This window comes from Drosophila navojoa, chromosome 5 (genome assembly GCF_054131105.1).
Source record: "Drosophila navojoa isolate 15081-1374.11 chromosome 5, UAZ_NAV_1.0, whole genome shotgun sequence".
Taxonomy (NCBI): domain Eukaryota; kingdom Metazoa; phylum Arthropoda; class Insecta; order Diptera; family Drosophilidae; genus Drosophila; species Drosophila navojoa.
This window is the reverse complement of record NC_142893.1, coordinates 15864264-15889604: the sequence shown is the minus strand read 5'-3', so window position 1 is coordinate 15889604 and position 25341 is coordinate 15864264. Positions and strand designations below refer to the sequence as shown.

Below are 25341 nucleotides of genomic sequence, written 5' to 3'. Positions count from 1 at the left end.
TTTTTTCCCTCACTCTACATATATCTCTATCCCTCTGTCTTTTTCTTTCTCTATCTCTATCTCTCCCTTTACCTTCCTCTCTCTCTCTCTCTCTCTCTCTCTTTCTTTACCTGTCATTCACATAAACCGTATTTGTCAAAATTTTTAGCAGTCATCAAAATTCAATTCAATTTAAATTTACATTTCGCTCAACACTCCCTCCCTTCTCCCGCTCTCTCCCTCTCTCTCTCTCTCTCACACACACACATGCTTCATAGATGCCTGGCATATTTATTGCCAAATTTAATCGATGCTACAAATGCTGTTCATTGGAAATGTTGGGTAATATTTTTTCTTTCTGCCAAGCAAACTTCTCCAGATGCCTGAGCGACTCCCAAGGCCGGTTGTGCTCCATCAAACTGACGGCAGCCTAGTCAAAAGTAGCTGAGAGTCAACAAATTGCAGCATTCTAAAGCATTCCATGAACTCGTACGTTTAATATCCGGCTTAGTGTTTGAGCGGAGATGACGACAGCTGCTCATCACGAAGGGAATCGTTTGAAGGAGCTGCAAATTCGCATGTGTGTGGTAAAGGCTTCCCTCTGCCTCTGCCTCTGCCTCTGCCACTCCCTCTCGCACTGCCTCTGCTTACTCCTTTTTGCTTTGCTGTGCATCCTGTGCACAAACTGGAAATCAGGACATTGCTGCGGCTTTGCGTCTTGCGGGTTTTCAAGCATTAAGTTCTTGTTATTTCATTTTCCCTCTTGCAACAAAGGAAAAGGTAAAAACTTTGATGAAGCTGCCTTGAGCTGGCTGTTGACGGGGCCCTAAGCCGCTCAATCCTACCTGGCATTAGAAAAATAACTGCGAAAGAATGCCACTTTGCAGCTCGAGCGCTGGCAATTGGCGCACAATGTTCGAGAGAGGCGTGTTCGGGCCCTTGGGGAGAAATTAGCAGCGTTTTGTAGTGGCCTAAGTGGCACAATTGCCTTTACACTCTGTATGCAAATTTCGAATAACAACGGCTGCGGTAGAGGCAGGGGTAGTGGAAGGGGTAGTGGCATTGGATGCTGCAAACGCCTCAAAGTATGCTCTGGCATGTGGCATGTGGCATGTGGCAAGCGGGGGCATGTGACAAAACAAACGCGCCACAAACGACCCAAAGTAACTGAGCCTCAGGCCAAAGGCAGGCAGCCTTTGTTATGTTGACACATACACATATGTATGTGTATTCATAGCTCTCTCTGTGTGTGTGTGTGTGTGTACGTGTGTGTGTGTGTGCTGAATAACAAAGGTTCCCATGAATTTCACTCTTTTCGCACTCGCTCTGCCAGCTTCACAATATGTTTATTAAAGCCAGGTCAGACTTGACTTGGTTTGACTTAGCTTGGCTTGACTGCTTCATCAGGCTGTCGGCCAGTTCGATAAGGCCAAACTCAAACATGCAGCAGAGAATGTTGCGCGCGCGAGTTCGTCCCGCCCCCTGCCGCGTGACCCCTCCACGTATGCAAATACATTGCTCTACAGCAAACAGAGGCGGGCTAAAGCACGGCCAACAGGCAGTAAACAAGGCGAAATTCAGTGAAGGCTTCAAGTCAAATATACAAATATTTAATATGATTCGACAAACAGGTCAGGAGCAGGAGCAGGAGCAGACAGAGGAGGGGGAGTAGGCGGAGCAGCGACAATAACGAAAGCGAAAATACATTAAATGAGTTGGTCTGAAAACAAAAAGATAGAATGTGCCAGAACATAAATTTGATATGCCCTCTGAGCAGGTCCTCTAATGTAGCCATGTATATACATATATCTATATATATGTATATAGTATATATGTATGTATATATATTTAAAGCTGTCTGGCTGACTGAGTGAATATTTGTCTCAGCAGCAAACAATGCGCAGCCAAAAGGAGAAGCGAAAACGATTATAAATTTATTATCAACTGTAAATTGGACTAGATTTCTGGGAGTGCTATACCAACAGAGTTTAATAAACCCGAATTTGAGTTTAGATTTTGCAACGATTTTTGGATGAATTAAATGCGAATTTAAATTGTGTTTCAGGGAGAAAAAGTCTGTTAAACAGATTGAATGAGTAAAAGGGTGAGAAGGAGAGAGAGAGAGAGAGAGAGGGAAAGAAATATGAGCTGTTAGAAGAAGAGGGGTAAGCAGTCATTAAAGAAGCAAACGTTAATAAATTATTTAAATTTTTTTACCTTTACTAATTGAGAAACTGCGTATTTCCCAGTCGTTTACTCCCTTTCACTCCCACGTCTTTGAACCTCATCGAAAAGCGGAAAAGCGTGTCAGATATTTAAAGCCAAACAATATTTGAATAGAATATTTCAAGCACATTTAAATCCCTTATATGAGTAACTCCTAAAGCTTCACTCTTCGGAAATTCGTTTTCATTTTAAATAAATCATCATTCGTCATCGAAGTTTATTAAGAGAAAAGTTCTTAAGTGACCTCCAAAACACTTCGCGCTGCACTTTTCCAAAATCCTTTTTTAATTTAAATAAATCATTACTTGTCATCGAACTTTATTAAGAACTAAAGAAATATGAAAGATTATACGATTAATCGGCTGTTCGCTGAATATCAAACTTTTAGCAATTACAATTAAAATTCTGAGCCAGGAAAAGGGATATCGAGGCGCTACTTTCGCTACTTTCGCTGCATTGTTAGCACGTGGCACGACTCCTGCAATAGTTTTTCGGACAAAGTTTGAGCGACGCATAAAAGAAAAGAGAAGAAGAACCTACCGAAACTTAAGGAAAACTTTAAAGTTTTGTGGTCCTTGGAAAGGGAGCAAAATATTTTAATTAATGGCTGAGCATTCGCCGAGACGTTGCAGAAAATTTATTTTATTTTATTTTTATTTTGTTCTTTGGCAACTGCAACGTTGCGATAGAAGAGAAAATACATTTTAACTCGTTGTTTAACCTGCATTTTATTTCTCTGCCTCTGCTGCGGCCGCTGCCGCTGCCTCTGCTTCAATAGAGGAAACGGCTAAGAGAACCGCAGTTGCAGCAATTTCCTTTGAAAGCTTTAAAGTTTCGTTGAAATGCCCAAAAAAAGAGCAAGGATTATGTGTGTATGTGTGTGTGTGTGCGTTTGTGTGCGTGTGTGTGTGTGTGTGTGTGCAGTCATATATGAGACCCATATTCGTGTGTGCATATCCCTTCATATTTTCTATCGCAATATTGACAAAAGTTCTGCATATATATTTCCCTCTCTCTCTCTGCCTCTCTATCTATCTCTCTCTCTCCCTCTCTCTCGTTATTGAATTGTATTTTATTTGTTTGTGGCTTTTCGGTATTGCTACTTAGCTGACTTTTGGCTTTTTGACTAGCATAGTTACATACAGTTATATTGTAGCTTATACCTATATATTTTCCTGTAATATTCTGGGTATTTCCCAGTCGTCTACTCCCTCTTTGAACCTCATCGAAGTGCACTTTAAATCGATCTGCTTGTAGCTTGACATTTCGACATTGTTAAACCTTTGCACTTAAGCCGCTTAGTCAGAGCCCCTTAATACTAAATAGTTGCTGCATTTTCTCTCTATGTGAAATATTCACAGAGCTTTCCTTTCATTGGGCTTTCAATTTTTTCCTATGGGAAACCCTTTCTGCTTTTGGTTAAGACCACGTAAAAATGCCTGAACGGATATGCTGAAATTGAAGAGTTTGTCAACGGTAGTCCTTTGGCCGGATTGAAGGCTGGAGTAGACGCAGAGATGTCAGGATTTAAGCTGATGCGATTTAATATTTACGCACTCTGGTCGAAATTCCTTGGGGAGGACGGCGTATGCGTAATACAATTGCATGTCATCAGAGCTCCGGCTATCACAGTCGCACAACAGCCCGGATACGCCAGTTGGTTAAGCCGGCCCCGCGGGGCATTTCCATAATTTACGTGCAACATGGGGAATATCGAGTGAGTGAGAGCGAGAGAGAGGGCAGATGCTGCTGGTTGGCTGACGTTTTCATTTGATTGTACAAATTAGCATTTAATTACGCTAATTGAGACACGATAGAGCCCTACTCGGACACCGTTTGCACTCGTCTCTCTGTGTGGTACGCGGCTGCATAAATAATTTAAGCCCGTCAACAGGTCCGCTGAGTGTTGTAGTGCAACTTTTCTCGGCCAGCTTAAATTCAGCTTATGTCCTTGTCCTTGTCAACGTCTGGGCTCCCGCATCCTGCGGCAAGGCTGCTTCCTCCGCTTCCTCCTCCTAGCCAGCGCCAGCCAGTGACAACTGAAGACAATTTGAAATTCTCTACTTCTCTTTAATTACGTCAATTGGCTTTGCGAAGAGTTCTAAGAACAGTTAATTACGAGACAGAGGAAAAAAAACAAAGCCGAAGGCTGCCAACAAGCCATATCAAGTGCCTAATTAGTGTGGTTCCTTGCAAAATTTATATTCGACTGGCGATTCTATGCCCTGTAGTCATGTTTGGGTGGGCATATTGATTGGTTGAAATGTATAAATGGAATATTTTACAATATATATTTCAATTTGTGTAATATAAGAGAAAGTTCATAAACAATATGTATAATCGGTCTAGTATTTCTTTCTATCCCAAACTCAAAAACTTTCGAAAATTGGAGTTTGGAAATGGGGAATATGCTATATATTATAAATATAATAGTTATTTAATATTATAAATATAATAATTACTTCAATATAAGTAGCTAAAAATTTATTGCATATATTATAAATTAATTTGTGTTATTAAGAACTATTTTCCTCGAGTTATTCTTGAAGCTAGACATCTTAAATATAATATATAAATTCTTTGTATATGTGATACCAAAGTTCTCTGCTTCTATGTTTATGTATATAGCTCGAGGAAAATAGTTCTTAATAATACATACCCATAGACATGGGTATAAGAGAATATTTCCTTTAAAGCGTAATCTAGCCATTTTACAGAGTATTTCCTAGTCTGTCACACCTTAGACTAGAGCCCTGTTGATTTATTTATTATCTCAACAGTTTGTGCATATATGAAAAAGTTGCCTAAACACACACTTTATCACTCTGCCACACTCGACTGTGCATGTGTATATGTGTATGTGTGTGTGTCTACGTTTGTCTCTGTGTGTGTGTGTGCATGCAAATGCTGACGTCGCCTTGGCCCCAACATCAGTCATAATAAAAGTTTTATCAATAAAATTTTGCTTAAAGTGTGCGGTTGCAACAACATTAACTAGTTGTTGTTGTTGTTGTTGTTGTTGTTGTTAGCCTTGTTTGTTGCACTTGCTGTCAGCAAGGGTGATACGTAGAGCCCCTAGCAGGAAGGGTGTGTCCTGGCTTCCGTGCGGCGTCGTCATGGCATTTCTTGTTTTGATTTGGCACAAGGCGAAGCAACATTTAAATTGCATTGAATGCTTTAAGCGATATCATTTACAGTTAGCTCTCTGTCTCAACAAACTCACGTTAATGCCAAGCGAAATCCCCCCGCGCGTATACTTTTAAGAGTGACTGCAATTGCACTATTTGGCTTCAGTGCTCAAGGATGAGTGTCTGTATGTGTGTGTGTGTGTGCGTGTGTGTTTGAGTGTGTGTGAATGGCACGTCAATATCACATTTTGAATTGTTTCCAATCGACAGTAGTGTCCTTGAATGAATAGGTATCCAGTCAGCGTGTGTTTGCTTTTATTTCTACACTCGAAAAGAAGGGCGACTCTGTCTGTGTGTGTGTGTGTGTGTTTATCTGTATGTGTGCGTGCACTAAAAGCAAATATTGCAATTTGATTAAGTCATGCAAATTGTATCTGATAAAAGCGCAGTTTCTGTGAGCACGCAAAGCGCTTTGCATCGCTGTGAAAATGTTATCGAAATCGATGTTCGATTCAATTAACAAACTGCATTGCCGTCGCTGTATATATTTATTGTTCATTGTCATGCAAATCGCTTGCCGATTGACCTAGTTACTAAAACAAAACAAAAGCCGATTTAAATGGCAAAGCATAACTGTGGCATTGTTATCGGTATCGGCATCGATATGCGTAATGCATTGTCTGGCATATTGTTTTATTACTTATTGTCATGCAAATTCTGTTCAAATTTAACCCATCAAGTTTATAGAATGTTAAAATAGAGAATATCTCTAAAGATGTTATCGAGTATGTTATCGATTTGATTTCTTTATAATTGTTATTCGTTAGCCAAGTTAATTGTTTGCTCTTTAGCTTCGTAATCCTAGGATAATATCAACAGCAGAAAGCAAAGTACGATTTAACTGATTTCTTAATCGAAACTGTTTAATCGTTATCGATATATTGCATTACTTTCCTTATGCTTCATTAATAATCATTATTAGTCCATTCTTAGATTGTCATGAAGTAATATAAAAAAAGCGTAACTATACAATCGTTATCGGTATTAAAATCGATTCTCGTCGCCATGCGGAAACTTATTATGATTGCACCGAATATTCTAAAATTAACCCCAAGCTGTCATCAAACGCCAATTTATTGGTTTTCTAAACAGGTTTCCATAATATATTGCATAGCAGCGTATTACTTCAATTAATCGATATTCAAGCCACATTACTATCCCTATGATTTATTGTCTATTATCATGCTACGTGTTGTAGCTCAATAATCTTCATACATTGTGGTTCGTCAGGCAAGTCGTTGTTAGCTCATTAACCCAAATACTAGAGAGTTATGAAATGTTGTGCTATTGTTATCGAAATCGATATCTGCTGTGCTCAATATATGTACTTAACTGTAGCTATATTTATATTTACATTGTGCCACTGCCCTGCATAATAAATAACCAATTAAAACCACAAATAAATGTTATCGAAGTCGATATTTGACTGCACCAACTGTACCCGCATTCATTACTAAAAAATAATTATGGACTCCATATAAATTGAAATCGATTTCCCAGCGAAAATGATAAAAATCATTTCGAAAGTGCAAACAAAAAAGCACACAGAGAGAGCGATATTAATGCTATTTGTAATGCCAGAAGTCGAGACTTCGAATGTAATTAATAGTCCCACGACACTCACCTGTCGTTAATTGCAATGTCAGGTGAGTATTTTATGGTTTACCTACAAACAAAATTAATGAAATAAAAGAGAATCAAACTGGACAATGGCTGCGCCTATTAAATATATGTATTCCAGGCGAGCTGCATAGAAAAAATCAACGTGAACCTGCGGCCAAAGCAATTTAATTGCCATCAAGCATACGCCGGGTGTGCGCGTGGATGGGTCCTTAGATTAATGGGCGAGCTACCAGCAAACATACATATCTGCAACTGACTGTACGTGGTTAGGAATACATGTTCTGTTTCATTCTCAAAACAAATAAGTAGCACAAACGCGACACATAATCGATAAAACACAACAAAGGCCAGCCGCAGGACGCGCGCAATGCAATGCAGGTGCAAGGACATAGGTGGGTGTTTGCTTTTTATTAACAATACTAATCCATAACATAGACGTACCAGCTCATGATTAAAAGGTCCAAGAGCCAAGCACGACTGGCGCCACGCATATTGATGACTCAATGGTCAGAGCGAATGAAGGAATCAATGGCGCTGACAATGACAAACGAATATGTCCTTTGGCCTTTGTGTAAGGATACCAGGATACATGGGCGATCAAGCAGCTGAAGCAGGTCTAATGAGTTTCAATGGGTTTTTAACATACATACATATGTGGGGTGAGCAGAGGAAGTGAAAGCATTGTTTAACTTACTTGGAGGTCTAATGAGTTCCATGGATTTGTGACAGAGTGAGCGAGAGGGTGGGAGAGAGAGAGAGAGAGAGAGAGAGAGAGGCAAAGACAGGGCAAGCAAAAGGATTGTTTACTTAATTTATAGCATTATGGCTGCCACATCAACATCAATCTTTAGCTCTAGCTCTCATAGATGTCTTCCTTATCTCTCTCCCTGTTTCATTTCAATATTTACCTCTAACAATTCAACATTATTCTTTGCTAAGATTTACTACCTCTATATCCTCTATACATTGGCGTTTCTTCAGCTCTCTCTTAGCAAACATCTATTAAATATCTCAAAAGTTTCGCAGCTGCCATAAATTATAAACGCTTTCGGGGCGTGGCTGGAAGACAAGCTGAGATTATTCACTTTGATTTATTGCCTATTTGACCTAATCTGTGCAACAGTTAGTGAGCTGCTTTTAATGTCAGCTGAGTTAACAGCTTAGAAGGATGAAAACTGATGTCAGCTAAAGATTAGATGAGAATTTAAACCATTTGACTTTAAGCAATGTGGGAAAAAAAATCCTTAAAGTTCTGCCAGCAGCTATAACTGTCGCTTGGAAATGAAAAAACTTTGTTATTTCATTTGAAAATATATTAAAATTTTATATAATAATATTTTGCTGCTAAATGGGCTGTCAAGAAAAGAAGAAAAACTCTGTGAACCACCACAAATTTACTTTTTTATAGAATTACTTATATATCAATATTAAAACTTTTTCATATATAAAACATTTAACCATTCTGCAATTTCCATAGGGCATTTCAGAATGAATCACTAAACCCATTATATTGCTTAGTATATACATATGTGTGCGACTGCCTAGAGCGCCCACACACGCTTCACATTAATAATTCCCCTTAATAGTAATTCCCAGAGTCAAATGTTCCAAGACTTCGATTCGTGTTGCTTGATGGACGAGGACAATGCGCTTGAACACCTGAAGGTCCTCGCTCGGACTTGGTCAATGAAAAGTTTTGCGTTCGAGGAATAGGTTAGTGGCTTGACCCGCGTTGTGTGTGGGGTCTGGGTCTGGTAATTAAGGCGAGAGCCAGGTAAGTCAACTTGCCCAGGTGTACAACTGTTTGTTCTACAGCCATATTGATTATATTTATATATGTATATGTGTGTGTGTGTGTCAGAGAGCTATGCGGATTCACGTTTTGTGGCGAGTGAGCTCTGTCCATGGCCTAGTCGATTACTCATACCTCGTTGCCCCCAATTGGAGCTGTGGCTTTCTGGGTCTGGCTTGCGGTTATTCCCCACGGTGCCTTATCATAATTCAGTTGCGTTGAAGTCGGAACAAATGCATTTAAAATCAACTGAGCGACAAGTGGGCGGTTAGGCAGGCAAGCGTTAATATTACGGATTATTTAATATCGCTCATACGTCACGTTGGCCTGCTATGGCTGTGGCAATGGCAGTGGCAGTGGCAGTGGCAAGGGCAACGGTTGCTCTCATTCTGTCACTTTGTGCACGCCTCTGTATGTCTGTCTGTCTCTCGGTCTGTCTGCCCTGCGCTTATCTCACTTTGCTTTATTACAAAATCACTTTCCATCGCTAAGGCAAACAGTCTTTTTTTTATTTTTATTTTGCGCACCTTTAGCCGGTTGCCACTTCGCCAGGAGCTGAAGTGTCTAAGCGGGGGGAAGCAAAAACACACACAGTTCCAGAATTGGGCGTGCTCGCCGGGGCAGTGCAGAGTGCCTGTCGCAGCCAAAGCCGCATTTCGCAGTCTCTTTTCATGTCGAGCGTCAGCTCGTCACACCTCTCCTAATCTGCTATATTCATCACTGAGGCACAAGATGCGAGGAATAAAGTGTTGCAGCACTCACACGAGTTTCTCCCATTCCAATTGGAGTTTTGTGTGAGACTATTGGAGAAATGTTGAAATAATATAGTAATATACCAAATGATAATGCTAAATATCTATTTTTATTGATTTTTAATCGAATTTTTACTTTTTTAATTTTTAATTAAACATTTGTTTTTTATTTAATTTTTATTTATTAATTTTTTTTTCAATTTATTTTTATTTATATTATATTTCTATTTATTTTATACAAATCATTTTAAATTTGTATTTATTATATATTTATAAATACATAAAAACGAGAGTATTTTTTTAATTTTTATTTACTTAGTTTTTAATATTTAAAATTTTTATTTATATAATTTTTATTTGTTTATTAATTTATTTTGCATTTTTTTTTTTATATATACTTCTATTTATGTTATAAAAATTATATTAAATTTAAATTTACATATCAGAAAGTTTTTTTTATTATAACTGATATTTTTATTGTTTATTCAATTATTTAAAATACGTCTTGGACTTCCGTTGAGAAAAAATATACGAACAAGTAGAGTTGTATTAAAAGGGTTTCTGTTGTTTAGCATAAGCTCTTACTCAGCTCTTACTCAATTCTAAGTTCGAAGTTTCTATCAGCTTCACTTATTTTTATATGTGTCATATAAGAATATTGCTATCCCCTTACTCTAATAAATAATTCTCCTTTGCACAATGCCCTCTCATATTTTTTATTCTGCTTCATTCCACACCTTGTAAGCGCGCTCTAAATAGTGGTTCACTTCACTAAGTGACAGATTTATGACAAGCTTCATCTCTTTTTTTTGGTCACCGATTTAAAATTTCTCTTAAAAATAAACTCGAGTCCTTGAGCACATCAATCATCGTTTAGTGACAAGGGGAATTTCTTGGTATTCCAAATTTGAGGCAACTGTGTTTATTTATCATTAACATCACTTATCAGCAAAGTTGTGACCGCAATAAAAATGAAACATTTGATCTACTTTTATATCGTCCGACAGAAATTAAAATACGGCAATAAAAAAATTATTGCTGCCGACTTTACGGCGCTTGCCTCAGACAAGTTTTAGCTAGTTTATATATACATATATATATATACATATCTATACAGTTATGTTTGTAATTCTGTCATGTGGCATTCCTGAGCTTAAGCATTAACCATAAAATAAATTAATTAAAATATCTAGACAGCTTTGCTGACATTAAATAATTTATAACAATAGCACGAAATTGAAAACATTTCCATAATGAGCAAAATGTGGGCAAAAGGTGACTGAGGTTTTGCTATTTAATTATTTACACTGGAAAATGTACTAAATGTTTGTTAAATGTATATTGATATTCGCTTTTGTATGTGTATATCGAGTTAATTGTATATTTCATATGCAGCAAATGTTGGATTTTTGCGGATCGAATTACAATAAAGAACTAGCTTTTAAATATTATTAAATAATTGCCTTTGGGACAAGCAATTTTATAATAATTTTATTAATATAGTGAGAAAATTCAATGAGTGGTAAAATGAGATAATAATTATATACGTATATGTTATATATACATACATATGTATATACATACATATGTACCGTTTTAATTATTTTATTAAACAATTTTAAAAACATTTTTATATTTATATATAACTACTTTATTTATTTTATTTTCTATAGCAGAATAAAAAAATTATTTTTTTATTTATTATAGCAGAATAGAATAATTATTTTATTTTTAATATCAGAATAAAATAATTATTTTATTTTTTATAGCAGAATAAAATAATTATAATTATTAAAAAGAACTAAAATAATTATTTCTAATTTTTTAATATTTATATTTGTTGTTTATAATTAATTATAAATGAAAATAATATAAATAATAATGATAGTAATAATAAAATAGCAGAATAAAATAATTATAATAAATAAAAAAATTAAAATTAAATAATTGTATATAATTAATTATAAATGAAAATAATATAAATAATAATTATAAAAATAATAAAGAATTTTATCTTATTATAAGCCTTGTCATATACATTTTGCAGTCTGTTTATTAATGTTCCTATTCACAGAATCAACTTTAAATATATTTAATACAGTACACGCCCACTATAACAAATCAAACAAAATCTTTCACACTTTTCCAGCCTTGCATCATCAGTTGCTGCAACTGCATCCCCCTGGACCCACTCAACATAACCACAAATATATGCATATAGAGTTAACTTTCATCTGGTATCCCAGGCGAGTATTATGCAGTGAGTTTTTCCCCTTTGCCATTCACACAGAAATTTTTCAAGAATTAATATTCATTGCCCATGGCGTTTCATGCGCCCAAGTTGCGTAAAGCTGCTCTTAAATATCCATTAGCTTCTGCTTCTGCTGCTGCTGCCAACCGGGAAACGTTTTACCGGTTTTCATTTTGGTTCTTTGAATTTGTGGCAAGTGCAAATATTATAATTAGCATGAGGTAAATGGTGTATATATATATATATTTGAAAAGTTGCTGTTCCCTCGGCCTGCTGCGTTTGTTTTGATTGCCAGCAACAATTAATTCGCGTGAAATGGCACAAAATTTCAGCAGGCTTTAACCCACAACTCGAGCTGGTTTCTCTCGCTGGCTCTGTGGATCCTTTGTTAGACTTTGCTGGGCGTAACTTTTGGCCGCCCCTCTTCCATCACTGCCTGTTGTTTTCTCTCTCTCTCTTTTTTTTCTAATTTGTGGTCTGGTCTGATTGTTGCTCTTCAGCCGGCTAATTGTGGCGAAAACTTAAGCAGCCAAGTTAAGTGTTCCCCTGCCGCTGTTTAGCCACGTTCACGTTGATTTAACGCATTTGCTGTTTCTATACTCATTCAGGCAAGTGAAGTGGGCATATTGGCACCGGCTGATCTCCATTTTTATATGGGTCTATCCTTTGGTCATTCTGTGTGTATGAAATCAATGGATGGCACAAGAATAATATAAATATATGAGTATTCTATAGTCGTTCATACCCGACTGCGACGTTTTCACTTCTTTTTCACTTGGCTAAAAAGTTCCTACCCTAATCCCTGACCCAATTAGAATACATTTCTGCATTTCACACCAATTTTTAGGTTTATTTACTTATTTTTTTGTGTATTCGGTTTTGCTGTTTGTTTAAATAATTTACAATTAGTTTTCATGTATAGCCATTGCAATTACCATTGCCAGTAGCTGTTGAGCCCGCTGCGCGTTTTAATCGCTTTCGTGTAATTATTTTGCAATCAAAATGTAATAAAATACTAATGAAGCACTCCAATAAAATACTAATGAAGCCATATATATAAATGTATATATTTTTTCTGTCCAGCCACATAAATTAGCATAGATTTAATAATCGAATTGTCACGTACATGCTTTTCATGTTTTCCACAGATTTTCCTGCTCATTGTTGTGCCATGCTTTTCGGAGATTTTCCTGCTTGTTATTCTGTTGCATAATCCAATTAAATGACATATATGTATGTATGTACATATATATGTACATATATATTTTGGTGTATTTCTAATTAATCAAATGCAGCTTCAGGCTACAAGTTCTTAATTACATCTTAGTTAGTTAGTCAGCTGCAGAAGAGCGCCTGAAAATGTAATTAATTATCTAAGAGCTTTGATGTAGCTCTAAGCAAATACTAAGTCTAATTAGATTCACTAAAGTGAGAAACCAAAAGGAATTTCAATTACATTTATAGCGCTTTGTTGCTCTTACAATTCATGCATATATAATTTTAGTTATCATATATTTAAATGTGTTAAAAATTAGACTTAAATCTAAACAACAGATTTAGATATGGGCTGAAATCTGAATTTTATATAGTATGGTATGCACATATAATACATATTTGTATATCGTATATGGTAATACACATTCAGAATATGCATAAAGGCATACCGTTATACAATATATGGTTTTAGTATGCTCATAAAAGAGAAAAATCTAGCTAATTTCACATTTTGAATAAATACTTTTCATTAAATTCGCATATTTTGCATTGCAAGAAAACTTTTCTTTGTTCATTAGATGAAAGTATAATTTTCTGTTGCCTTATGGTAAGCTGTTTATGCTCTTTATGCAATTGAATAGGGGTATATTAGTTTAATATAATGAGCAAAAAGTGAAGTGTATTAATTACAATTATTTATTTATTAGAGATTAAAATAAATACTAACTGTAAATGGAATTCATTAATTAAATACTGACTGGAGTGGATCTATTAAATGCAATAAGAAGTAAGAAGAAGTACCAGGTTCTAGAGTGTTAAAGCTAATCAACTTTATAGCTAGACAGAGCTGTAAAAAACTAGAAATATTTTTTATATATAATATATAACTCTTATCAATTCAAGCAGAGCAATTTCTTACCTAATTTACCTTCAATATTATAATGGTTTATACAGCTAAAGCAACCTGAATAGCTCCTGATTTAATTAATTACCTTCAGTAAACTGCATTCATAATGTTTATTCCGACTTGCCATTCAAACAGCTTGAGTTTTCTTTACTTTCTAGCTTGAATTTTCTATTTCTGACTGATTAATTTCCCACTCTTAACTTGGCCTACTATATACAGTCAGTAAAAGTTAGCCGCAATTGAAGTAAAGCCGCCAGCGTTTGGTTCGCCTTGGCGAATCGCGATTGAGGAAAGGGAAATCTGCAATTGAAATGAGCGCAGACCGCAGGACATCGGCTTCTCATTGCATAAATTGCATATTACGTGAAATGTGCGCGTATTACAAATAGACCAGATGAGAGAGAGAGAGAGAGAGAGAGAGAGAGAGAGGGAGAGACAAACTGACAGAGCGAGACAGACAATGAGACAGCTATTATGTTGCTGTCTACGATGTCTGCATTGAGGGTATCCTGCTGCTTATGTTTCTTTCGCAGCTTGTTAGGATTTCCTTGATGCCGCTGTTTGTGTGCATGTCACGGCTTTTTGCCACAAATTGTTGGCCAAAAACTTTTGCTGAAACAGCAACAGCTACGAGGGCTGATCCATGGAGTTGCGTTGGCCAAGAGTCAATGCAGGCGAATAGAAGAAACGCCCATGAATTCTTGTGCCTTGCAAACTCTGAACTTTTACAAGAATTTTATAATTTTGCATTTACAAATTTACACATTTTGGAGTAAAATAGTATTAACTGAAAGTTTTTAGCAAGTAATTGCATAGCTGAATGAAATTGCTGTAGAAATCCGGTTAAAGTTGAGCAGAAAATTGGTCTGAAATGCTGAAAATTCAATATCTTAAGCCAGCTTTTGCAGATAGAACAGCTCCAGTAAACACCTGCAAAGGACATCTGTATAGATGCTAACTGAAATCAACTAGAAAATCAAATCAACTTCAGGATTGCATCTCACATTCCAGCTCTGTTCAATCGAGATGTAATCTAGGACAATGGGCGTTCAAATATGCTTAGCTGCCTAGAATTTGGAATTCAATTTCGCGCAGATTATTCGCAAGCTTGCTGAACAAATATACAATATATATATATATATGTATGTATGTATTTAAGTAGTCATGGGTCAAGAACCCGCAATGCCAACACGCCTTCCATTACAATCGAGTCATAAAAGCAACTCTGAAGAGGAAGAAAACTCACATAGGCAGCGAAAAACAAAAGTCTGGGCGATGCGTCATTTCCGCTCGCCAGGGGGTTGAGTGGGGTGGGGTGAGGGGGTGTAACGAAGGGGCGTCGCTGTGGCCGGGCGAAACGTGTTGAATGCTTAGGTGTGGCCCACGGCTAGCCTGGCTCGATTGTCTTGCTGACTTGTGGCAGCCAAATTAAGTAACCACAGCCTGTGTCACACTCCCAGATACAGTGTGAGGTCCTTGACACCCGCTCACTGAGCACATGCACTTGATAAGTCGAGAGCTGTTTGCGCTCGGTAAATAATTTGCTAGCTTATTGCTTTCTTTGGCTAGAATTACAAATGCAATCGATATTACTTATTTGTCTATTACAAACCCCTCCAAAAAAATAGCAAAAGTTTCAAATACTTGTTCATATTTGTCAATACCTATAGACATACATATATATGTACATGTATATACACACATATGTATATGCTTGTGTGTGTTTTATTTTATTACCAGGATAGTTGCCCCTGGTTACAGCTGGGGCATAACAACAACTATTCAACTTTTCTCTGCCGCTTTTGGGCAACTGTTCGGAAATTTTATTTCTTTGCCTTTATTTTGTCTCTTTTTTTTATTAATCCTTTGTGTATTTTAACAATGAGTTATACGACAGGACAACACTGTGCCAGAGAAATGTTCCTGCTGATTTATGCTAAGTGCTGTAAATACATTTTCATTTAACTTGCTCTGTTTGCTGATTGTTATTGTGTTTATTTTAATTTAAGCAACGTTTAAAGTTTCATCTGAATTTGTCAACTGCAGCAGTTAATTATCTCTTGTTTGCTTGCCTTCAATTTTCAAGCACTTCGTTTGGAATTGACTTTAAATTAGCTTTGTTTTAATCTTAATGGGAAAATTACTTTTATTTTCCATTCACTTCAAGTTGACTGATTGCCCAATCAATTGCTGCACTTGGGAATTTCATTCAACTGGCAAATGGCAAATGGCGAAGGCAACGGCAATGGCAACGGTAAACAGTTGAGCTTTGAGCATTGATAGCGGGCGTCGAAGGCAAACTGTCAGCATGAGTTTTGCTCGAGTTTGTGGTTTGATTAGGTTTCATATCTGCTTTTTTTTCTAAGCAACAAGAGACCAGCTGCGACAGCTACCCCAAGCAAGGAATCATATGAGAGCTTTATGCGATTATAGACATGCCCCCAGTGAGGGTTCCACACCTTTGCTGTAAGACTTATTTATAATAAACACACATACCTACAAAAACTTAACATACATATGTATACATAAATATATATTTGTATATTTTAGTAATAATTATAAAGTGCAAATATTATTCGTTTCTAAAATTCCGACTAAAACAAGAATTAAATGCCTCAAAAAAACTCTTTAATTTATGCTATAAAAACTCTCGATTCAATACCACAAAAAACTCTCAAATTAGTGGCAAAAAGTTCCCAGCTTAGTGCTACAAAAATGTCCTAATTAATCCTTTAAAATAGATTTCAAACTGTACACATACATACATATGTACATATGTATGCATGTAAATAGCTCTACAAATAATACAAAAGTGTTTCCACATTTTCCAGCACTTAAAAAAAAACAAAACCACATTGTATTTAGCACCTCAGGTGCACAAGTTGAAAAAAACAAATTATTAACCTGCAAAGTTGTTAGGCTTAGCTTGCACGTTGATCACTAAATAATTGATCATCCATCTTACATACATACATATATATATATATGTATGTATGTACATTTTCTCACTTGCATGTAAAGTCAATAGATTGTATGTTTTACACCTACCTGTTGTTCCATTTTTTGATTGCGGCTGCTAATTGCAGACATTTTGAGTTGAGCTTTCTTGCAGTTTGACCGAATGAATTGTTGTTGTTGTTGCACACGTTTATTTCACTTTGTTATTCGCAATGATTTACTATTGTGGTCCCTGTCAAATGCACAGATATACATTAGCGATTATTCATTATATTGTTGTCCTTGTCAAGCACGCAGGCATGAGCCGATCGTACGCTAAGAATTCGTTCGTTTCTCTAATATTCAGCTATGCCAAATCAGGGAACAAAATAAAATGAAATGCATTTAGCATGTATATGTATGTATGTGTGCACATATGTGTGTGACACACATCTGTATGCATTCATATTTACTCATGTGTGTGTCAGTGTATTGTATGTGTATGTGTGTTATGACTGTATTTGATGCTGACAGCTGCCGTGCACCGTTTGTTGAAAAGGAAATTTATTTGAAAGCACATGAATGCAGCAAAACAAAAAACCAAAAAATGAAAACGAAAACGAAGGCACTGAGAAGGCGCGTCTGGCTGAAAAGTAGCTCGAGCAACTATGGCAAAAAACCTACAAAAACAACAACAACAACAGCGAATAAGAGTGTTCTAATCAAATGTGCTCGACTGGCAAATACCTTTTTTTTTGTATTACTAAGGTTAAGTGTGAAAGATACAAGCGCACACAGCACGATCCAAAAATCTCACAAATACGTAAACACATAGACATGCATAGTCACAGTTATCTCTGGTTGTTTGCCACATAAATTTGCTCACCAAATATGCCCTGTTCAACTTTTAGACATGGGTACACAATTATAAGCGCACCTGGTTGTCTGGCACTGTTATTGTTGTTGTTGCTGTTGTTTTTTGTTGCTTTGTTTACAATTGCAGTAGTTGTTTGTGTTATTTCCCTGTCTAAAGCACACGCGACAACGAATTTACATTTATGCATACATATATACATACATATGTATGTATGTACTTACATACATATGTAAGTATGTATAGAAAATACTAATCAATTTTACCGGCCCGGCAGTTGCTGCTGTTCGGCATGCGATCAAATTATGTTCGGTTTGTTGTGGTCGGCGATTCGATGAGTTTTAATTTGACTTTGGCACCCGTCGCATAATTCTCAAACATTTCTATGGCAACTGTTCAATTGGTGTTTACATATTTGCACTATTTCACAAGACATTGCGAATATACATGCATACATATCAAATTTATGTGTGTGCTTGCATGTGTGTGTGTTTGTGTGTGTGCATAGACTACACACATTCGAAGCGATAATTTTTTGGCGCGTCTTTTGGTTTGATGAACGCGACGGCTTCTCCGTTAGCAAAACCAAACGCGAACGTTTCAAAACAACAACTGACGAGAACCAGTTGTAGTGGGCCACACCAGCTGCAGCGGCAGCAGCGTGTATATGGAACGTTCCGGCAACGAAACGAATGCCAGAGCCGAACGGCGCGACAGGACTTCGCCACATCAGTGCCGCTGTCGTCGTACACTTCGAAAGGGAGGAATGGGAAAGAGAGTTGAGTAGCACTCGCCTCGCACTCTCTCTCTCACTCTCTCACTCACTCTCTCTTTTTTCGACAGCACTCCAGTTGTTGTACTTCCTTTACGCTTGCACGACGCACTCAACACACGCACAGGCAGGGGCGCCGTTACTCACATCAGATTGGCTCCGGCCTGGCAGATGTGCATTGCTTCCTATCAACATATTCGAAAGGGAACTGTGGAATTTTTATAGATATATATGGGGATATTCGCATCACAAATGTCTTCATTCAAGATTATCACTTTTAAGTAATTGTCAACTGGCATTTACATACAGGGTATTATTAAACATTGAGATTTAATTATAGAAATTGAAATACTCTTTATGCAGAACTATAAAAATAGATTAAGGATATCTATTGATGTATACAAAATACAAATATTTATAATAAAACATATTCAAGAAATACACAAATTCTTTGTCAACAGAGTTTTTCTTTTATTTATTATAAATAATATTACACTAAATTATAAATTAGATAAGCAAATAAATAGATATTCATATTTTAATTAAATAATTCGTATGCAGTTTCTTTCTTGTCATTTTCAGATTATGTAAGACTCTCGTGATCGGATTAGATTTCAAGTCAATCTTTAAGCTTAGAAAAATCTGTACTTTTTCTTTGCTTCTCCTTCGGACGGTGGAGGCGGCGGCGGCTGTTGCTGTTGTGGTTGTTGTCGGGGCAACAATGGAGGCGGCGTGTCCAGTGGTACCGTTGCTGGCGACTGAGGGCGTGGCGGACGCAATATCGATGTGAGCGGTGGGGTAGAATTGGTATTGGGATTAGCTGCTCCATTGGCCGACGTCTCGTGGAAATCTTCCTCGATGGGACCCAGGCGTGAGCCATGCACCGATGCAAACTCCGACGGCGTCTTCACCTGTGATCCCTCCCCAAGCTCACTCGCCATGTTCATGCCAATGGTGGCGCCCACCTTGGCGCTGGCCCGTTTGAAGTGATCGCTGAGCTTGATTTGGACCACATTGATGAACATGGAGGTCAGCGCTAGGCCGAAGATCAGATAAATCATGCTGACCATCACATAGAACGGATTCGCTGGCACCAAGTCGCCGAAGCCAATTGTGGACATCGAGATGAAAACGAAGTAGAACGAACCGAAGAAGCTCCAATCGCTCTCGATGAACGTGTAGCCGGCGCTGCCCAGCAGGATGTAAACAATCAGTAGCATCGTGGCCACCGATATTGGCAAATTGAATTCGTCGTCCACTTCGAAGGTTTCCAGATATGGGGACGTGGGCGTTTCCGGGTGCGAGGTGCCCAGCGATTTGCCCGCCTCCGCATCGCCCTCGCCCTGCGACTCCAGTTCCGCTCTCGTTGCCTCCGTCATGCCGAAGAACATGCTCGGACGCCGTATGGCCAGATCGTAGACCGTATTGAATCCCGTCATCGCATCCCGCACCTGCTGCTGCCGACGTATTCGACGACACGACCGGGTGTAATAGACCCGCCTCACATACGCCCACAGGAACTTCACGCTGCGCGTAAACAGTTTGCCCAAATCAGCCAGGACGATCAGGAACATCGGGATACCGATGATCGCATAGATGATCGTCAGACCGCGTCCCACTCGTGTCTTGGGTGTTATGTGACCGTAACCTGAAAAGAGGATATCGTTAGATAAGTGTCGTGGGAATTGAGTATTTTAAATGGTAAATTAATAATATAAGAATGGCAAGAAAATAGATATATTAAATAAAAATATGAATTTTTACTTAAATATAATTTGTTTATACATGTATGCAATATTTAAATATATAAAATGTGAAATGTAATATATATATATATATATATATATATATATATATATATATATATATATAATATATTATATATAAAAAATAACATATGAAATATAAAATATAAAATATAAAATTTAAAATATAAAATATAAAATATAAAATATAAAATATAAAATATAAAATATAAAATATAAAATATAAAATATAAAATATGAAATATGAAATATGAAATATAAAATATAAAATATAAAATACAAAATATATGATACGATTTATAATATATAAAACATGAAAGATAAGATATAAAATAAAAATATATAAAATTTAAAATATATCATGTACAAATAAAATTTATAATAAAATAAATATATAATATAAAAAATAATGTTAATTATAAAATAAACATAAAATATGAAATGTAAATATAAAATATAAAAATATAAAATACAAAACATATAATACGATTTTTAATATATAAAATATAAAATACAATATATGAGACGATTTATAATATATAAAACATGAAAGATAAGATATAAAATAAAAATATATCAAATTTAAAATATATCATGTACAAATAAAATTTATAATAAAATAAATATATAATATAAAAAATAATGTTAATTATAAAATAAACATAAAATATGATATGACATATAAAATATAAAATTGATTACAAAATATATAAATTATAAAATATATATGGAATATATATGGAATTATAAAATTGTAAGCAATATGTTTTATAAAATATATAAACCAGCATAAATTGTGAGAATTAGAAATATTTGTTTGCAAGGAAATGAAGTCAATTTAATTCCCAAGAAAACATTTACACATACAAATACACATACGACATATACTTATATACGCATTGGCACAGCCTGTCTGAGCATTTCATCTTATTGCAATATTCACATTAATAATCCCCACTCCCTCTCTAGCTTCTTTCGTCCCTCCCCCGATTGCCAGCCCGGTTACCTATGGTTGTGATCACAGTCCAACAGTATATAAAGCAATTGACAAAGTTGAAAGACTTTTGGCCCGGAAAGCGACGCAGGCCCAGCTCGGCCAGCGTGTTGAGCTCATCCTCGAAGGTGCGCAGCTTATGGCGCGCCAAGGACTTCCAGTCATCCTCTCTGGCAACAGATCGAGACAAAGATTAAATGCAGTAACTAGAGAAGAGGCGGAGGGGACTCAGGTACCTCATGTTATGGCTGACTGTCCAGAGATTGTCGATAAAGTCACGCTTCACCTTGCGCACCTCGCACTTGTAAATGTCCTCGGACATGCCCTCCGTGTAGCGGAACATGAGGCCGCCAAAGCCCAGCAGCAGGATTAACAGAATGAAGTGAGCTATACACTGATTCCTCAGCAATCGCATCTCGGCCATGCGCACGGGATAATCCAGCTTGAGGCGCCGCCATTCGTGTGCCGCCTCCAGGCGCAGATGACCCAGCAGAGAACGCGACTTGACCGAGGCAGAGGCCGAGAGGCCCGAGCCTGTCTCTGCGGGAATCACAGTTTGAGTTTTATCCTCACGTGGCTTACTCCTGAATAAATTGCCCAGACGCTTGAGCAGAGCGGGAGGCTTCTCCACTTCGGTAAGAATGGGCAGCTCTGCCTTTGTGGCAGCCTCCATTGGAAGCTCTTCTTCATCTTGTGCAGCTATCGACTGCTGCTCCACCAGCTTGGGCCTCTCTAGGCTGGCCTCACGCTTTGTTCTCTTTGGCCGCTCCAGACTGGAGCTGCGCTTGGATTCTGGCCTGGCTTCAGGCTCGGGCGCTCTCAGGCTATTGCTGCGCTTGACCTTCTCCTGCGTGGCCGTGGCCAGACTCCTGGCCAGCGCTGCCTCCGCCGCTGCTGCGCGCTCGGCTGCCTCCACATAGGCGCGACGCAGCTCCTCGCGCTGCTGCGCCTCGCTGAGCTTCACCTTGACTGGGGAATCGACAACTGATTCGCCCACCTCCACGTATTCGGTCTTCCGGCTCAAGTGCTCCGCCTCGATGCTGCGCGGCTCCGGCGTCTTCGAGCGTCGCTGCGGACGCACGGGCGACAAGGAGCTGTTGCGGCTCACGGAGCGACGCTCCGGTGGCTTTGGTGGTGCCTGCTGCGTGGTGGGTGGTGGCGGCGGTGCTCCGCGTATGGGCGCTGCTATATAACCAGGCATGGCCATGGGCTGCGGCGTCATCTTGCGCCGCGTGAGCTGCTCCTCAGCGGTGTCCGCATCGGAGGAGCTGAACTGCGTGGAGGACTCCTCGTAGCCGCTGCTCCGATTGCGCAGCCGCACCGCGGGCGCCTCGTTGCGCTGCAGGCGCAGACTCTGGACGAGCCGACGGCGCTCCTCCTCGTCCTGGGGCAGCTGAAAACTATCGCTGATCTTGCGATAGTTCTGCAGCAGACGCTTGCGCTCCTCGTGGTCCAGCTGCTGGCGATGGCGCAGCTTGTGCTCCCGCCGCTCCCGCTCGAACAGGCGCTTCTCCGCCTCGAAGCGCCGTCGCTCCTCCTCGAAGCGCAGCATATTCTGCTCCAGGCGGCTCAGCGAGTCGTCGCCAAGGCGCTGCCGCTGCTGCTGCTGCTGCTGCTGCTGCGCTCTGTGGGACTGCGAGCTGCCCGTTAGCTCGCTCTCGCTGGACTCCTCCTTGTGGCGCGGCGAGGACAGGCTGCGATGCTGCTTGATCAGCTGATGCGCATCCGGACTGCTCAACTTCTCCGCCTCGCGCGGCTGCGATTGGCTGCGCGCCGCTGCACCCGCAAAACTTTTGTCCCGCCTGCGCAGTATTTTGCTCTCGTGCGCGGACATCGCCGAACCGGGCGGACGTATCTGCATGCAGACATGCTGTGCCCGCTCCTGATCCCGATCCCGATCCCGTTCCCAGCCGGCATCCCGCTCCAGCTGCACTGGCGGCCGGCTGTTGGCATCCGGCGTCTGCTCCCGCTGATTGCGTGGCATGCGTCGGCGATGCCGCAGTTTCACAGCATTTTCCATTTTCCTTGCTCCAGTTTCTTAAATTATGCCAAATTGCTCTCTCTCTCTCTCTCTCTCTCTCACTCTCACTTTTGCTTAGTCTCTATACCATGGCTCTATTTTTAACATAGAGACTAGGCATTCATATTTATTTTCAACTGACCAAATGGAAAATTGCTTCAAATTGTAATTATATCACTTTTGCGTGGAAAACTCTTTGGCTTTGGCTGCTCAATAACTGAATTCACTCACAACTCTAATGCAGATATTATTTCATATTTCATTTCACATATATAGCTGATTATACATATTTCTGATATATATATATATATATATATATTCTAAAATTTATTGTCTATATAGAGCACGTCTATTGTATTCACAGCTCGCGCACTCGGCTACGACGTCGTCTGCTTTCCAACTGCCTGAGCAGCAGCCGGAACAAATATTCAAAATACAAAATCTTGTATACATTTTTCAAAATCAAAACTTGAGCAACTTGGAGCATCAGCTGTTTATCCGGCTGACTATATACCGTATATACATATATACTACATATAGCATTGCAAATAAATATATATTTATATTTATATCTATCATAAATACATTTGCTGCTAATAACAATTTGTGTTTCTAGCAATTCATACAAACTTTTTAGCACTCTGCACACTATTTATGCCACGACTGTTGGAAAGCGCTTTGAGAGCTTTTTGCTTTTTTGATGGCAGCCAAACAGCCAAACGAACAGGCCGCGCTAAAATAATGCATACACATGCATACAGTGCCGGCCAGTTCATTAAGACTTTCATTATTAGCTTTTTGTATGTGAAAAATACTTAATAAATAAAAAAAAACATATATATTAATTTTATTTATTTATATATATTTTTTTATTTATTTTATTTATAAATTTTAATAAATTATTTCTGTTATTATTATTATTTATATATTTTTTATTTATTATTATTTTATTTATTATTATAAATATTAATTTTATTTGTTTATTTATTTTTTTTATTTTATTTATGTGATTAATTTTGTTTATTTTACTTATGTTATTTTTTTAATTAATTTTAATAAATTATTTATTTTATTTAGATCATTTATTTCATTTATTTTATTTAATTCATTTATTTTATTCATTTTGTTTATTTTAATTATGTTATTTTTTAATAATTAATTTTTTAATAATTTCATTTTGATAAATTATTTATTTTATTTATGTTTTTTTTATTTAAAAGTCATCAATTTTTTAAAAAGTCATCAATTTTTGTTTTTAAATTATATTTTTAGACCAAAAATATTTCTTGTTGAAAAAATATGTTCAAAGTTTTGGAGGGTTTATAATTTGCAGACAATAAGTAGCTACACATAAATTATAGATTTCATGGTGTAAATCATTTTTAAGTTGCGACAAGTCATAAATCATTTTTAAGTTGTTCAAAATGCGGAAAAGTCATATTTGTTTCATAACAAGAAATTTTCATTTAATATTGGAAAACAACTTGACACAAAAATCAAATAAAACTATTTATTTTGTTGTTCACTAAACTTGATCAGATTTGTGTTGGCGTGTGTAAACTAATAACTAAATTTTAATAACATTTCTTTGGTTTTATTTTAAGTGCTCATCAAATTTTTATAACGTGTCTGTGGTGGATAAACATGCAGATAGATATATTTAATATTTAAGATTATGAGTGTTTTGAGGTTCTAGAGAATGGAAGTACGGGCAATAAATAATATTTGTATTTAGTAAGGAATTTATGATTGTGCAGTAATGGGAGTGGACAGCATGATATGTAGTAAACTGTTGGATGACTCAACTATCTATATAAGAAACTATAAATTTGAGAAGCACTGAAATCTAATTAAGTTACTGCCAAAATACTAATTCTAATGATTTGTTTGAGTGATATCTATGTATTCCATATACACTATATAACTTCTTCTTTTGTAATGGAAATAGATAAGTATTATCAACTTTTATACTAGTATCAAAACTTTACTATGACCCCATTGTAGTAAAATTATAATATAAAATAAACATGCATAGATGTATATAA

General features: G+C 37.5%; 2 protein-coding genes across 2 annotated transcripts in view; both read right to left on the bottom strand.

Moving 5' to 3' along the window:
• Positions 1–17226, bottom strand: part of ktub (Tub domain-containing protein ktub) — a 32095-nt gene extending 14869 nt beyond the window's left edge. Inside the window, exon 1 of the mRNA XM_018103163.3 lies at positions 16982–17226. Within this exon, the coding sequence (XP_017958652.1) occupies positions 16982–17023 (42 nt within the window). The 5' untranslated portion in view covers positions 17024–17226. The remainder of the gene's footprint in view (positions 1–16981) is intronic.
• A 1737-nt stretch (positions 17227–18963) lies between these two features.
• LOC115563399 (uncharacterized) lies at positions 18964–23794 on the bottom strand. Its single transcript, XM_089261653.1, has 3 exons — positions 21513–23794; positions 21289–21446; positions 18964–20164 (listed from the first exon to the last, which is right to left on the bottom strand). Exons 1-3 carry the CDS (start codon positions 23294–23296, stop codon positions 19149–19151), a joined length of 2958 nt encoding a protein of 985 aa, XP_089117779.1. The 5' UTR covers positions 23297–23794; the 3' UTR covers positions 18964–19148.
• Positions 23795–25341: the final 1547 nt, after the last annotated feature.

Bases quoted from the DNA above. Each gene is read 5' to 3' on its own strand.
- LOC115563399 (XM_089261653.1), bottom strand. From the start codon at position 23,296: ATGGAAAATGCTGTGAAACTGCGGCATCGCCGACGCATGCCACGCAAT. The intron at 21,447-21,512 runs GTACCTGAGTCC...ATCTGTTGCCAG, and splicing joins ACAGTCAGCCATAACATGAG to AGAGGATGACTGGAAGTCCT. The intron at 20,165-21,288 runs GTAACCGGGCTG...TCCTCTTTTCAG, and splicing joins GACTGTGATCACAACCATAG to GTTACGGTCACATAACACCC.